This window comes from Lepus europaeus, chromosome 14 (genome assembly GCF_033115175.1).
Source record: "Lepus europaeus isolate LE1 chromosome 14, mLepTim1.pri, whole genome shotgun sequence".
Taxonomy (NCBI): Eukaryota; Metazoa; Chordata; class Mammalia; order Lagomorpha; family Leporidae; genus Lepus; species Lepus europaeus.
The window spans coordinates 90,241,162-90,255,326 of NC_084840.1; the positions used below are offsets into that span (position 1 = coordinate 90,241,162).

The following is a 14,165-nucleotide window of genomic DNA, read 5'->3' on the forward strand; positions in this document are numbered from 1 at the left end:
TTTTTGTCTTCATTTTTCAACTTCAGCTGCCTCTTTTAAGGGAAAACATGAGATATTTGTTTTTCTGTGTCCAGCTTCTTTTCCTCCACATCATGCCCTCCAGTTGCATTCATTTTGCTGCAAATGGCAGAATTTCATTCTTTCAAATGACTGAATACTATTACATTGCATACCTGAGCCGCATTTTCTGTATCCATTCATCTTTAGAAGGGCGCTTTGATTCCCTCTTTTGATGTTGTGAACTGTACTGTGCAGCTATTAACATGGTGGTGCACATATCTCCTTGATACAGTACATTCTTATCTTTTAGGTGTATGAGCAGAAGTGGGATTTCTGGGTCCTATGGCATTTCTATTTCTAGTTCTTAAAGAAATCTCCATAATTTTGTCCACAGTGGCTGGACTAATTTTCATTTCCTCCAACAGTGTACAAGTGTTCACTTACTCCACATCTTTGCCGGTTCTTGTTCTCTCTCTCTTGAATTTTATTCACCTTGAGAGGGAGGGGGATGATATCTCATTAATGCATTGATTGCGTTTACCTGGTTTCTTGTTGGGACAACAGGGTAGCGAGGTAGCTATGTTCAGAGCTCTTCGGTTTAAGCAGTATAGTGGTATCACTAACTTTATTTAAGTCATAGCACATATTAGTATGTTGCACTGTCACTTTTAGCTACAGTGCCTTGGAAAAACGATATAGCCTTTTTGCATGTCGTATACCACATTCCTGCAAAATATGCTAATGTTTAATGCCCACATAGGTGTCATGAGCATCTGTGATAGCAGATGTAAAAAAAAAAAAAAAAGTAAACCCTAAAATACACATACAAGTTTAAAGCAATGTGTTCACAATAGCATTCAGGACTTCATTTAGGGTGTATATGCTTTTTAAGCTGAAAGGCAATACGTTTTGGGCTCCCGGAACTCCATTCAGGTCTCACACAACTGCATTGTCTTCTGCTGCTTTCCCATGAGTATTAACAAGGAGCTTAATGGGCAACAGAGCAGTGAAAGCTCAAACCAGTACCCAGATAGATATAGGATGTCATCATTATAGGTAGTGTCTTTTTTTTTTTATAAGAAATTTTCTTTATGAACCAGTGAGTACATCCGGCTGTAATCTCTTTGAGCCTTTCTTCATCCAGCTGGGGTGTAGGAGACGGGTAATAGTACAGTTGGATGTTTAATACTATATTCAAGTGCTTGGAGAAATTTGGTTGAATATTTCTATAATCTTGACATAAAGGTGGAATCTGAGAACATCAAAGCCAGAAATGATGAAGTAAGGGATTTATAGATTTAAAATCCAACGTGGGAAAATGTTTATAACATATGCAACACAGGGAGGTAAAGTGCTTGATTTGAAGGAACTATCACAAACAAATATGGTGGGGATATACATTGGATTTTAAAATGAATGGATAGGAAAATCTGTTAAGCATACTAGTAATCAGAGAGTTTGTAATTGAAATGGCATTACATAAGATTGAACGTAAATTTAAAACTGGTAAGTGTTAATAAAGGGATGAAAATCTAGGTATACTCATATCAAAAAGCATCTGTTGGAAGTGGCTAACATAAATAATACTGAAACTACTGAGTGCTGAACAGGATGTGCAGCAGTTAGAATTCTCAGACATTTCTGGTGCATATGAAGAATGAAACAGCCGATCTGGCTAACAGCTGGATGCTTTTTGTAAGTTAAACCTGCTGTCACCCTATGGACCAGCAATTCCACTCTGAGTGTTTACCTGGAGAATGAAAACCTATATTAACACACACATACACACACATAAACGCAAGTGTGAATGTTTATAGCAGGTGCAGTCATAACTGAAAAAAACTTGGAAAAATATCCTTCATAAGTGAAGGGATAAACAAACTATAGTACATCTAAATAATGAAATATCACTTAGCCAAAAAGAAATGAACTACTGATACATGCAACAGTGTGTATGGATCCCAAGAGCACTGTGCTGAGTGAAGTAAGGTGGTCTCAGAGATTTCATTCGATACAATTCTATTTTATGTATTGTATCTGAAGACAAAATTATGAGGAGAGAGAATTAAACTGTGGTTTTCAGATGTAGCTTGTGTAGTGAGTGGGGAAAAAAGGGATAGCATAAGGTTGTGTTTGTTTTCCTGTGCTATAAGGCTATTCTGTTTCTTGATTTGGGTGATGGTAACACCCAAATCTAAAAATGTGTTAAGATTCAGAGAGCTGAATAAGGAAAAAAAAACTTTATTCATACCTTTGTGTAACCAATGATTAAGAATGTTACACTACTCTAGTTTTAATGATTGTGATTATTTTAAAATTTACTGTAATGAGTAAAATGGTCATTTTTCCATTTAATTACTGTTTATAGCCATTATCTATACTCCCACAAAACTGGAGTCTTTGTCTTTTACTTGTTACATTTCTTAATTGATGAAGTATTAAGCCTTTTTACTGCAATGTAAATTTAAAGTGTTGTTTCAAAAAGCTGAAAAAAAAAGAAAGGAAGGGAAAGGAAGTAGGGTGGGAGGAAGTGAGGGGGAGGGAAGGATGGAGGAAGGGAACATCATTTTATTCTTAGAATTGTATCTACAAAGCACATTGAATCTGTTAAAAAACTAATTAAACATTAAAATAATGTTTTAAAGACTGTAAAAAAATCATAAAAAGTGAGAATCATAAGCCCAGTGCCCAGAGATGGTCTCTGTTGATAAGTCTGGTGTACTTTCTTCTAGAACTCTTTAAATGTGTGTGTGTGTATTTAAAAACAATAGATGATATTTAAGGACTATTTTTCCAGGTACACAAATACATATTTTTATCATTATTTTAAGTGGTAAGAGTCCACTGTGCTGTATATCTCTGTACCATAACTTAAAAGCAAATCTTTACAGATACATATTTAGTTTGTATCTCTTTTTTATACTCACAAAAATGCCACCAGGGGCCGGCGCCGTGGCTCAACAGGCTAATCCTCCGCCTTGCGGCGCCGGCACACCGGGTTCTAGTCCCGGTCAGGGAGCCGGATCCTGTCCCGGTTGCCCCTCTTCCAGGCCAACTCTCTGCTGTGGCCAGGGAGTGCAGTGGAGGATGGCCCAAGTGCTTGGGCCCTGCACCCCATGGGAGACCAGGAGAAGCACCTGGCTCCTGCCATCGGAACAGCGCGGTGCGCCGGCCGCAGTGCGCTACTGTGGCGGCCATTGGAGGGTGAACCAACGGCAAAAGGAAGACCTTTCTCTCTGTCTCTCTCTCTCTCTATCCACTCTGCCTGTCAAAAAAAAAAAAAATGCCACCAGGATCATCTTTGTGCTGTCACATGTGCCCAAGACTCCTTAGCATATATTTTTTTTTTGACAGGCAGAGTGGACAGTGAGAGAGAGAGACAGAGAGAAAGGTCTTCCTTTTTGCTGTTGGTTCATCCTCCAATGGCCGCTGCGGCCGGCGCATCTTGCTGATCCAAAGCCAGGAGCCAGTGCTTCTCCTGGTCTCCCATGGGGTGCAGGGCCCAAAGACTTGGGCCATCCTCCACTGCACTCCCGGGCCACAGCAGAGAGCTGGCCTGGAAGAGGGGCAACTGGGATAGAATCTGGTGCCCCAACCGGGACTAGAACCTGGTGTGCCGGCGACGCAAGGCAGAGGATTAGCCTGTTAAGCCACGGCGCCGGCCATCCTTAGCATAATTTTTTTTTTTTTTTTGACAGGCAGAGTGGACAGTGAGAGAGAGAGAGACAGAGAGAAAGGTCTTCCTTTGCCATTGGTTCACCCTTCAATGGCCGCCGCGGCTGGCGCACTGCGGCCGGCGCACCACGCTGATCCGATGGCAGGAGCCAGGTGCTTCTCCTGGTCTCCCATGGGGTGTAGGGCCCAAGCACTTGGGCCATCCTCCACTGCACTCCCTGGCCACAGCAGAGAGTTGGCCTGGAAGAGGGGCAACTGGGACAGGATCGGTGCCCCGACCGGGACTAGAACCCGGTGTGCCGGCGCCGCAAGGCGGAGGATTAGCCTATTGAGCCACAGCGCCGGCCCCTTAGCATAATTTTTAAGATTTATTTATTTACTTGAAAGGCAGAGATACACAGAGGCAGAGGCTTAGAGAGAGAGAGACAGAGACAGAGACAGAGAGACAGAGAGAAATCTTCCATCTGCTGGCTCACTTCCCAGATGGTCACAGTGGCTGGAGCTGTGCCAGTCTGAAGCCAGGAGGGATTTGAAGCCAATCAGGAAGCCAGCCTCCTCTGGGCCTACCACATGGGTACAGGGGCCCAAGGGCTTGGGCTATATTCTACTGCCTTCCCAGACCATAGCAGAGAACTGGTCCAGTAGCAAAGCGGCCAGGACTTCCACAAGGGGATGCCAGCACTTCAGGTGGCTGCTTTATCCATTATGCCACAGTACAGGCCCCAGTATATTTCTGCAAAATGGGATTTGCTAAGTAAAAGAACAGACAAACTTTACATTGTGACACATACAGCTGAATTGTCCTCCAAAATATTTGACAGCAATGTGTCCTCCCATGAACAGGACATGAGACTGCCTATGGTATTTTCTACTATAATTAGCATAGAGCAAAATTTATTGTTTTCTTTCAGTATTTAGATGTATAGTTAGTGTCTTAACCTTATTATTCCTTAGTTTACTCTTAACATTTGGGCATGAGCAGGATCTACAAAGTAGGACTACCATTATAATCATTTTTATATAGGGAGGAAAAAGTGAAACTAAATACCCTGCATATTTTAAAACCTGGATCAATAGCTGCTCTCATTCACATCTTCTTAAGGCTTTCTTAATCGTTTTGAAGATTTTTCTTAGTTGAGAATGAATGTCATTCACTCCTACTAATCCAAGCATTTGCTTACTCTCATCTAAAAATTATAGGAAGGAAATATTTTCTGTCTATCTTTCATTTGACTATGCCTAGTCATCTTTAGAGATTTTAAATGAACAATTTGGACTGTGCCATTTTACAACTTAGACATTGAAAATACCGTATCTGCATTTCAATGCATTATTGTTCTCTTTGGAATGTCAGCTATCCATCTGCAAGAATTGACGTTTAAGGTAAAGCATTGGAAAAATAATAAATTTGTGGGAGGATAACTGTTAAGTGTTGTTTTAATAAATAGAAACAAGTTTTAAAAATTAAATGGATTGGGGCTGGTAGAGTGGTATAGCCGGTGAAGCCACCACCTACGAGAATATTTCATGTCCTGGCTGCTTATATCCTGGGAAAGCAGTGGAAGATGGCTCAAGAGTTTAGGCCCCTGCCACCCACATGGGAGACCCAGATGAAGTTCCTGGCTTCAGCTTGTTCCAGCACTGTCTGTTGTGGCCATCTGGTCATCTGAATAAATGGATAAAAAAATCTTTTTCTGCCTGTCCCTCTCTCTCTGTAACTCTGACTTTGAAAAGAAATAAATCAGTCTTTTTAAAATGAATCGAGTATCCTTATTGTAGATATGGTATGTATAAAGTCAGTTTTTTTTTCTGTGATGACAACTGGGGAATGAGTAATGCAAGTTCAGCATAGAGGAATAGACAAATTCATTGAATTTATGACATGCTAGTATGCTGTTCTGTCACTTTTAGCTATGGAGTATTGAGAAAATGACACAGGCTTTTTGTGTGTTACTCACCACAGTCATGGAACCAATACTAATATAGAGCCCCTAGGTATGTGTAATGAATAAATATAACAACAAATGAGAAAAAGATTGGAAACTAGAATATATATACAAGTTTAAGGCAAGAGGATCACAAAGGCAGTCAATGATTCAGAATGTACATTTTTTTTTTAATCTGAAAGACATCATTCACTCCTCAAATGCCCACAGCGGTCAGGCTTTGCCCAGACTGAAATCAGGAGACTGGAGCTCCATCCACATCTCAGTCATGCGTGGTGGGGCCCAGTAGTGTAGCTATCCTCTGTTCTCTCAGGTGGTTTAAACGAGGCAGATTGGAAGTAGAACAGCTAGGACATGAATTGATGCCCAGACATGAGATGCCAGCATGGAAGGCAGCAGCTGGCCTCACCAGCCCTGTTTTCACACGTAACATCTCGGCATGAATAAGGCCTGCAAAGTGGCACCATTATCATAATCATTTATATGCCACATATGTATGCTGTTCTCTTTCATAACTTCTTAAGATTTTCTACATCTTTTTGAAGATTTTTCTTAGGAAAGAAAAATACTGAATTCAGGCATTTGTTTAATCTCATCTAAAATTATACGTAGGAAGATTTCCTAGCTATTTGATTATGTGGCTCACCCTTTTAGCCTATTATTAAAATTTAAAGGAACAATATTTAGGGAGTAAGCTCTTTGCTAGTGGTTAGGAAGTCAGATGGGTTGGCCACACTCACATCAGAGTGCCTGAATCCTGTCCTGGCTCTGCTCCTCATTCCAACTTTCTGCGGCTGTAAGGCGTTGTATGCAGTGGGCTGTGGCTATAGTAACTGGCTCCTTGCCGCCCACATGAGAGACCTGCATTAATTTCCTGGCCCCCAGATCTGTCATTGTTCCCATACCTGGACTTCACAGATAAAAATACATCATAATTCTTTAATCAGATGGGCATTACTCTTCTAGCAATTAAAAGCTTTGTAATTATTCTAAAAAGAACTCATTGCAGAATCTTTAAGTGGTGTCAGAGAACTAATTATTAAAACTTAAAAAAATGCATGTTTATTATATTATTCTGGAAGTAAATATTCTTGTCATACTAATAGGTGTTAAATTTTATATCTGTGAAATAATATTGCTATGTATGATTGAAAATTGGACCTTGTGGTTTTTTTCTTTAATTTTTATTTTCCAAATTTCTGAACTCTCTGAATATTTTAATTAGCATACCAGTTTAGTGGTATTATTTCTTCTTATGTCTTTTTAAAAACCTTGAGAGATGAGACAGAAGGAAGGAAGAACACAGACAAATACATAGAATTCATGAGGTTGTTCACTCCCCAATGTCTGCAATGTCTGCAGCAGGTCCAAGGCAAAGCCAGGTTCTTCTAGTCAGAAACTCAATCCATGTCTCCTTGATGGGTGGCAGGTACCCAACTTCTGTAGCCATCCCTGCATGACCCTGAGTGAACATGAACAGGATACTGGCATCAGGATCCTGATCTAAGTCTGGAAACCCAAAACTTTTTCTGCACATGTCCTACCTAGCTTCTATGGCTCAGACACTGGGGAAAATGCCAGTGAAGGTCATAATGTGACATTTTTTTCTCCTCTCTGTGCATGTCTACTATTATTTTCTTAAATTATTTCCTTATAGTATTGACATATAAGTAGTAGTGCATGATGGTATGTATAAGAATTACCCTATTGCATTAGTGCACTTTTTAAAAAAAAAATTATAAGTGCTTATTTGAGTGGTACAGTTACAAGCAGAGAGAGGGTGAGACAGAGAATGGTCTCCCATCTCTTGGTTCACTTTCCAATTGGCTGCAATTGCTGGAGCTGGTCTGATTTAAGTCTAGGAGCCAAGAGCTGCTTAGTGGATCTCCCATATGAATACAGGGGCCCAAGTACTTTGGTCACATTCTACTGCTTTCCCAGGCCGTAGCAGAGAGCTGGATTGGAAGAGGAGCATCTGAGAGTAGAACCTGCACCCATAGGTGCCACAGCTGGATGCTCAGCACCGCCCTCCCCACCCGCCCAACTAGTGTACTTCTGCAAATCTGTATGACTTATTTAATGCAGCACGGTAAAGTGCAAAAAGAAAAAATAAGGCCTGGATTACACAGGAATCACTTTCAGTTCTGAAATTAACTAAAAACCAAACATTCATCCCATCTGAGTGTGTGTGAAGCATCTGATTCTGTGTGGTGACTCCGTGCCTCTTGCCCCCACCGCGCTCCTCCTCTCAGAAAGGAATCCACTGCAACACCTATGGATAACTTATCTTCCTAATGTGAGTTAGAGCAAAACAGTTTTTACTACACTCTTTCATAATTTGGAATTTGGAAAGATAGTACTTGGTACTCCAAAGTATTCTTAAAATTGGATTGTCAGGTATTGATCTGCAAGGAACATTTTAGGATAATGAGAAACGTGGAACATGGAAATGTGAGGCTTTGAAAACCATTTTGATTTAGCTGTGTTTTGATAAACATAAGACATTTTGAATGTAAAGTACTGAATAACTTCATGGTAGCAATATTCGTAACCACATAAGTATTATTATTAAGTATTATTAATAAGTATTAATAATAATTATTAAGTATTATAAATAAGTATTATTATTGTTTTTAAAATCTGTATTTGTTTTTCATTTTTACTAGAAAGACAGAAAGAGAGGGACAAGGTGAGAATGAGAGAGGGGGTGAAAAGGAGATCTTTCATTTATGGGTCCACTACTGAAATACCTACAGTAGCCGAGAGCTGGGAGCCCGGAATTCAATCCAGTTCTACCATGTAGGTGTAGGATCCAAGCACTTGAGACATCATTTGTTGTTTCTCTGAGTGTTCATTAGCAGGAATCTAGATTAGAATCCAAGTAGGCTAGACTCCATGCAGACACTCTGATTTGGGTTGCAGAAATCTCTAGTAGCATCATAGCCACCGTACTTCTATCTTTAATGAATGAATTTTGATAATTTAAAATCCTCAAAAGACAGTGTTGAAAGTGTAAGTCAACCTGAACTCTTTTTTGGGAAGTCATTATTTTGAAATCTGATTATCATCAGATTTTATAGACTATTACTCATGAACTCACGGGGAATAATACTTTTAGAAAGAAGCCTACATTTTAAAAAATAATTTTCACATTTTCTTAAGTCTGAAGATGAAAAGCAACACATAAAGTCGCTTGCTGAGTTAAAACGAGCTCTACAGGACAAACTGGATGAAAAGATGAAGAAAAATGGTGATTTAGGAGACAAGATAACTCAGTAAGATTTTAGTATTTCAGATTATATCAATTATTCTTTAATTAACTTATCTATAATTAGACTATATTAAAGACTAAATACACATTTTTTCTTATGTTTACATAATTGAACTGTACCCTGCAAAAGTTTACTTCTGAAACTCACAGAACCATCTGAAACCTTTTATTTTTTTTTTTTTTGATTCCCAAAATATAACATTTTCTCATTCATGATTTCATAAACAGTAATAACAATGCCCTGGCACATAAGGTCAACTGAATTCTTCTTAATGTATCTTCAGCTTCTTTTTCTGGAGATATATTTGCTGTTTTTATAATATTTCCATTTTTGATAATGATCTTCTCTTAAACATCCAAATATTCAAATATTTATATCAGCATCATTCTTTCATAAAATTAAAATGTACATTTTATTTATTTTTAGCTATAAAATATTTCATGAGATGTGCTAATTTTCTTTGTGTATCCCTCCACACGTATATACTGTATGCATTTAACTGTTTTAAATATATACGTGTACCTATTGCATGTATACACACATATATGTATAGTTATATTTGATACATAAAAATGTATGACCAGAAGAAGTAAATGAGTAATTGTATTTCTACCACATGATTAAGAAAAATAGACTGTTCCTCAGCAAGTTGCCAACATAATTGCTTTTCTCTTTACTTTCTCTACATTTAAGTTTCTATGCTGCTTCTGATCTGTATTTTTCTCTCATTGCCTTTCTTCCTTAACGTGTTTTTTTTTTTTTTGCATCCCTTTTACTTTGTTAATATTGTGCTAGCAAAGATCTCTACTACTCTTAAAGCAATCTTTAAATCTTTGCACTCTGTCTCTCTGCTGATTTCCTTTCTTCTGTAGCTCTCTCTAATTTTCTGCCTCAACTAAAACTTCAAAGATGTTTCTTCCTTGTCTCTTTTTCTACTTCAGATGGTGATTTGATGACTTTTTTCTGCACTCCTTTCTTACTGCTGACTATGGTCATTGAATGCCAAGATAAATTTTTCTGCCTCTTTAAAACATTCATATATAAATATGCTTTTCTTCACCCTACATACTGATCTCTATGTTATAGCTAATATTTAGTCATACATTAAGGTTTGATATTAATATATTAAAATAGATATCAATAGTATAGTTAGAAAATTAATTATACTTGCCCTGTATGTCACAAGAATTTACTTCATATTATTTACTTAAGATGATAGTTATTTAGAAAGTTGTCCAGAAATGTTATATTGAAATAAAATAAACTGTAGATTGTAACTTTCTTTCCTTTAGATAATAGAATATGTGTTTAATCAACTATTAAATGTTAATATTTGAAAGTTGAGTTACTCATTCTGTATATTCCTATAGACCTCAGAAAACCTTTTTTGAAATAAGAAACATATTTCATGCTTATGACATTGGAGTGGTGACTACCATTGGAGACTTTAAAGCCAGTTGATTATAAATGGATATTCAGAGTCATATGCCACAGCAAAAGGTAATGCATTATCATTTAGGGGTCCAAATCACCTAATATGTGTGACATAAATCTCTCCATTCAAAGAGCAGTGAAATAAATATTTTGCTTTAATCTTATAGACTTGATTCCAATAAAAATCTTGGTTTTTAAGATTTCTCCTGTAAAAATGGCACGCTCTTGATTCTCTTGTGTCTTAGATACTGGTCCATGATATAAAGTCAAGCAGTACATCATTACATGCTTCAAAATTGCTAGTACCAAATCAGTTTCTTGAAGGCTGGGTACTAGAATCATTTGAACATTTTTTCACTAACCCATAGGTTTGTTGACACTGCCCATTGGCTATACTGTCAATTTGGGAAGCCAGCTAAATACCCAGTCTGGAACACCTAGCTGCTGTTTGTTGCCTGTGCATTTTCACAATGTGAAGGATGGCTTCCAAGAGCCAGGAGCCTGAAATAGAAGTCATGTGGCATTACTTTTACTACATACTATTCAATTGAAACATGTCACTTAGGTTCATGTCTGTTCTACCTTGCTTTGGGCAGTGGTGGTAGTGGGGTCAAGGTTAAATTATTATAAATAGAAAATGGCACAGATACTGAGTGACTGTTTGTAGGTAAGAAATTTTGATTCAGCTTCCACTTGGATTTTTCTGGGGAAGCTAGCCCTTAGATTCCAACCACCTCATATAAGGCAGCCCATGCAACAAGGAAAATCATCACATAGGCTTCCAAATGACAGCCCAGCTAAAAGCTGCAATGATTTTGTGTTCCTCACACTCATTCTTTTCAATACCACCCATAAGTCTAACTCTTTTAGCATAAGACTCAGATTTGAAGCAATTGTCCTTTGATATACACTCTGGGCTCTTTGTTCTATTATTTTCATTAAATGACCATGTTTGTAAGCAACTAGTTTCTCAGCCATCTTCCTCCCTCTTTAACTTCTAAGGTCCAAAAATATCTTCTCAAATTTACCAGTTTCTGTGTCTTTTTTTCTTATTTTTTAAAATTTTCATGTAATACATAGATACAATTCTTTTCTTAAAGATTTACTTATTTATTTTATAGGCAGATTTTGAGAGAGAGAGAGAGAGTGAGAGTGTCAGTCTTCCATCTGCTAGTTCAGTCCCCAAATGTCTGCTATGGCTGGACCTGGGCTCTTCTGCAGCCAGGAGCCAGGAGCATCTCCCAGGTCTCCCATGAGGGCACAGGGACCCAAGTACTAGGGCCATCTTTCACTGCTTTCCCAACCACCAGCAGAGAGAAGTATTGGAAGTGTAGCAGCCCGGACTCGAATTGTGAACAGAGGCTTAACCTATGCCACAGTGCCAGCACTCCATAGGTACAAGTCTAAGAACATAACCATACTTCCTTCCCACCCCACTTTCCCTTAATCCCCTCCTTCTTATTATTAATTTTTTTTACATAGCCATGGTTTTAACCTACTCTATTACCATACACTTAATTCTCCACTAACCATAATATTCAACAAGTAAAAAAAAAAAAACTGGCTTATTTCATCTAGCATAATGGTTTCTAGTTGCATCCGTTTTGTGGCAAAATGCAGAATTTCATTCTGTTTATGGCTGAGTGGTATTCCATAGTGTGATATGCCACATTTTCTGTTGCTTTTAACACATGGTATAAATGCTTTCTTTTGTGACAGTTCTTAAAAGCTTTTGAGTATTCTACGAAGTTCATTGGGGTTCATGACATTACCCTAGCTATGTTCACAAATATTATATTGTTCAATATTTATGGAGTGCTTTAGAGAAGGGGGAGAGAGAAGGAGACAGAGAAAGAAAGAGAAACACGCTCCCATTCACCAATTCAGTTCCCAAATACTACAGCCACCAGATCTGACCAGGTCTGGGTTGAAGTCAAAGCTTGAGGGCTAGGAACCCAGGTGAAGATGAAATACGTAATACGTCTGCTCTGGCCCAGGAGGGCGGTGGAGGATGGCCTACGTGCTTCTGCCTCTGCACCCACATGGGAGACTGGGAAGAAGCACCTGGCTCCTGGCTTTGGATTGGCGCAGCTGTGGTCATTACGGCCATCTGGGAGTGAACTGATGGAAAGCCTTTCTGTCTCTTCCTCTCACTGTAACTCTACCTCTCAAATAAAAATATTTAAAACATTAAAAATAAAAGTTGTTTAAAAATAGCTCAATATACTGTTACTGTTAAAGAAGATTTTCTCCAGCATTGATTACTCACTGTTTTTTTTTTTTTTTTTCCAGAAAGAATCGTGGAGGCCGGTGCCGTGGCTCACTAGGCTAATCCTCCGCCTTGTGGCACTGGCACACCAGTTCTAGTCCTGGTTGGGGCACCAGATTCTGTCCGGGTTGCCCCTCTTTCAGGCCAGCTCTCTGCTGTGGCCCGGGAGTGCAGTGGAGGATGGCCCAAGTACTTGGGCCCTGCACCCCATGGGAGACCAGGAGAAGCACCTGGCTCCTGCCATTGGATCAGTGTGGTGCGCCGGCCATGGCGGCCATTGGAGGGTGAACCAATGGCAAAAAGGAAGACCTTTCTGTGTCTCTCTCTTTCACTGTCCACTGTCAAAAAAAAAAAAAAAAAAAAAAAAAAAGAAAGAAAAAAAGAAAAAAAATGTGTGCTCAATGTCATTTTGTGACACAGATGTCATTTTGTGAGTGTGCTCAATGTCATTTTGTGACACAGATGTCATTTTGTGGCTCAAAAACCATTTTGTTTTTTTTGTCTCATTGTCTAAGACCAAATCCATCTAATGCTTTTCCCGTTTAAACCAAAATGAAAAAAATTTGAATAAAGAACATATTTTGTTATGCTTAAAATTACCAAGAATTTTTTATTCCTCTGTCATGGCCACAACTTCTGTACCACACTGGTTGCATCTCTAAATCCGGAGCTGCGTCACTTAGGTCTGTGTGTGCATCTGTGTACTTAAAGTAAAACTGGAAAGCATTAGTTGCAGTACAGCTGTGTTCTAGTATGTCTCCATATGAATTTCAGCATCATTTTTTCCAGATCTGAGAAGAATGTCTTTGGTATTTTGATTGGTATCACATTGAATCTATAAATTGCTTTTGGGAGAATGGACAGTTTGATGATGTTGATTCTTCCAATCCATGAGCATGGAAGATTTTTCCATTTTTTGATATCCTCTTCTATTTCTTTCTTTACGATTTTGTAACTCTCATCATAGAGATCTTTAAGTTCCTTGATTAGGTTTATTCCAAGGTATTTGATTGTTTTTGTAGCTATTGTGAATGGGATTGATCTTAGCAGTTCTTTCTCAGCCATGGCATTGCCTGTGTATACAAAGGCTGTTGATTTTTGTGCATTGATCTTATATCCTGCTACTTTACCAAACTCTTCTATGAGTTCCAATAGTCTCTTAGTAGAGTTCTTTGGGTCCGCTAAATAAAGAATCGTATCATCTGCAAAGAGGGATAGTTTGAGTTCTTCCTTCCCAATTTGTATCCCTTTAATTTCTTTTTCTTGCCTAATAACTCTGGCTAAAACTTCTAGAATTATATTGAATAGTAGTGGTGAGAATGGGCATCCCTGTCTGGTACCAGATCTCAGTGGAAATGCTTCCAACTTTTCCCCATTTGATAGGATGCTGGCCGTGGGTTTTTCTTAAATTGCTTTGATTGTATTGAGGAAGGTTCCTTCTATACCCAATTTGCTTAGAGTTTTCATCAAGAAAAGGTGTTGAATTTTATCAAATGCTTTCTCTGCATCTATTGAGAGAATCATATGGTTTTTCTTCTGCAGTCTGTTAATGTGGTGTATCACATTGAT

At 38.5% G+C, this 14,165-nt stretch overlaps 1 protein-coding gene across 4 annotated transcripts in view; it reads left to right on the top strand.

Moving 5' to 3' along the window:
* LOC133773629 (ankyrin repeat domain-containing protein 26-like) overlaps nt 1-13,796 on the top strand; it is a 39,301-nt gene extending 25,505 nt beyond the window's left edge. For 2 of the 4 annotated variants that reach the window (XM_062211109.1, XM_062211108.1), the window contains exons 4-5: nt 8,784-8,896; nt 10,264-10,393. In XM_062211109.1, coding sequence (XP_062067093.1) covers nt 8,784-8,896; nt 10,264-10,354 — 204 coding nt within the window. In that variant the 3' untranslated portion in view covers nt 10,355-10,393. Of the gene's footprint in view, nt 1-8,783; nt 8,897-10,263; nt 10,394-12,619 lie in introns of those variants that run through there. The other 2 variants (XR_009867945.1, XR_009867946.1) reach the window with 2 other exon arrangements.
* The last annotated feature ends 369 nt before the right edge of the window (nt 13,797-14,165 follow it).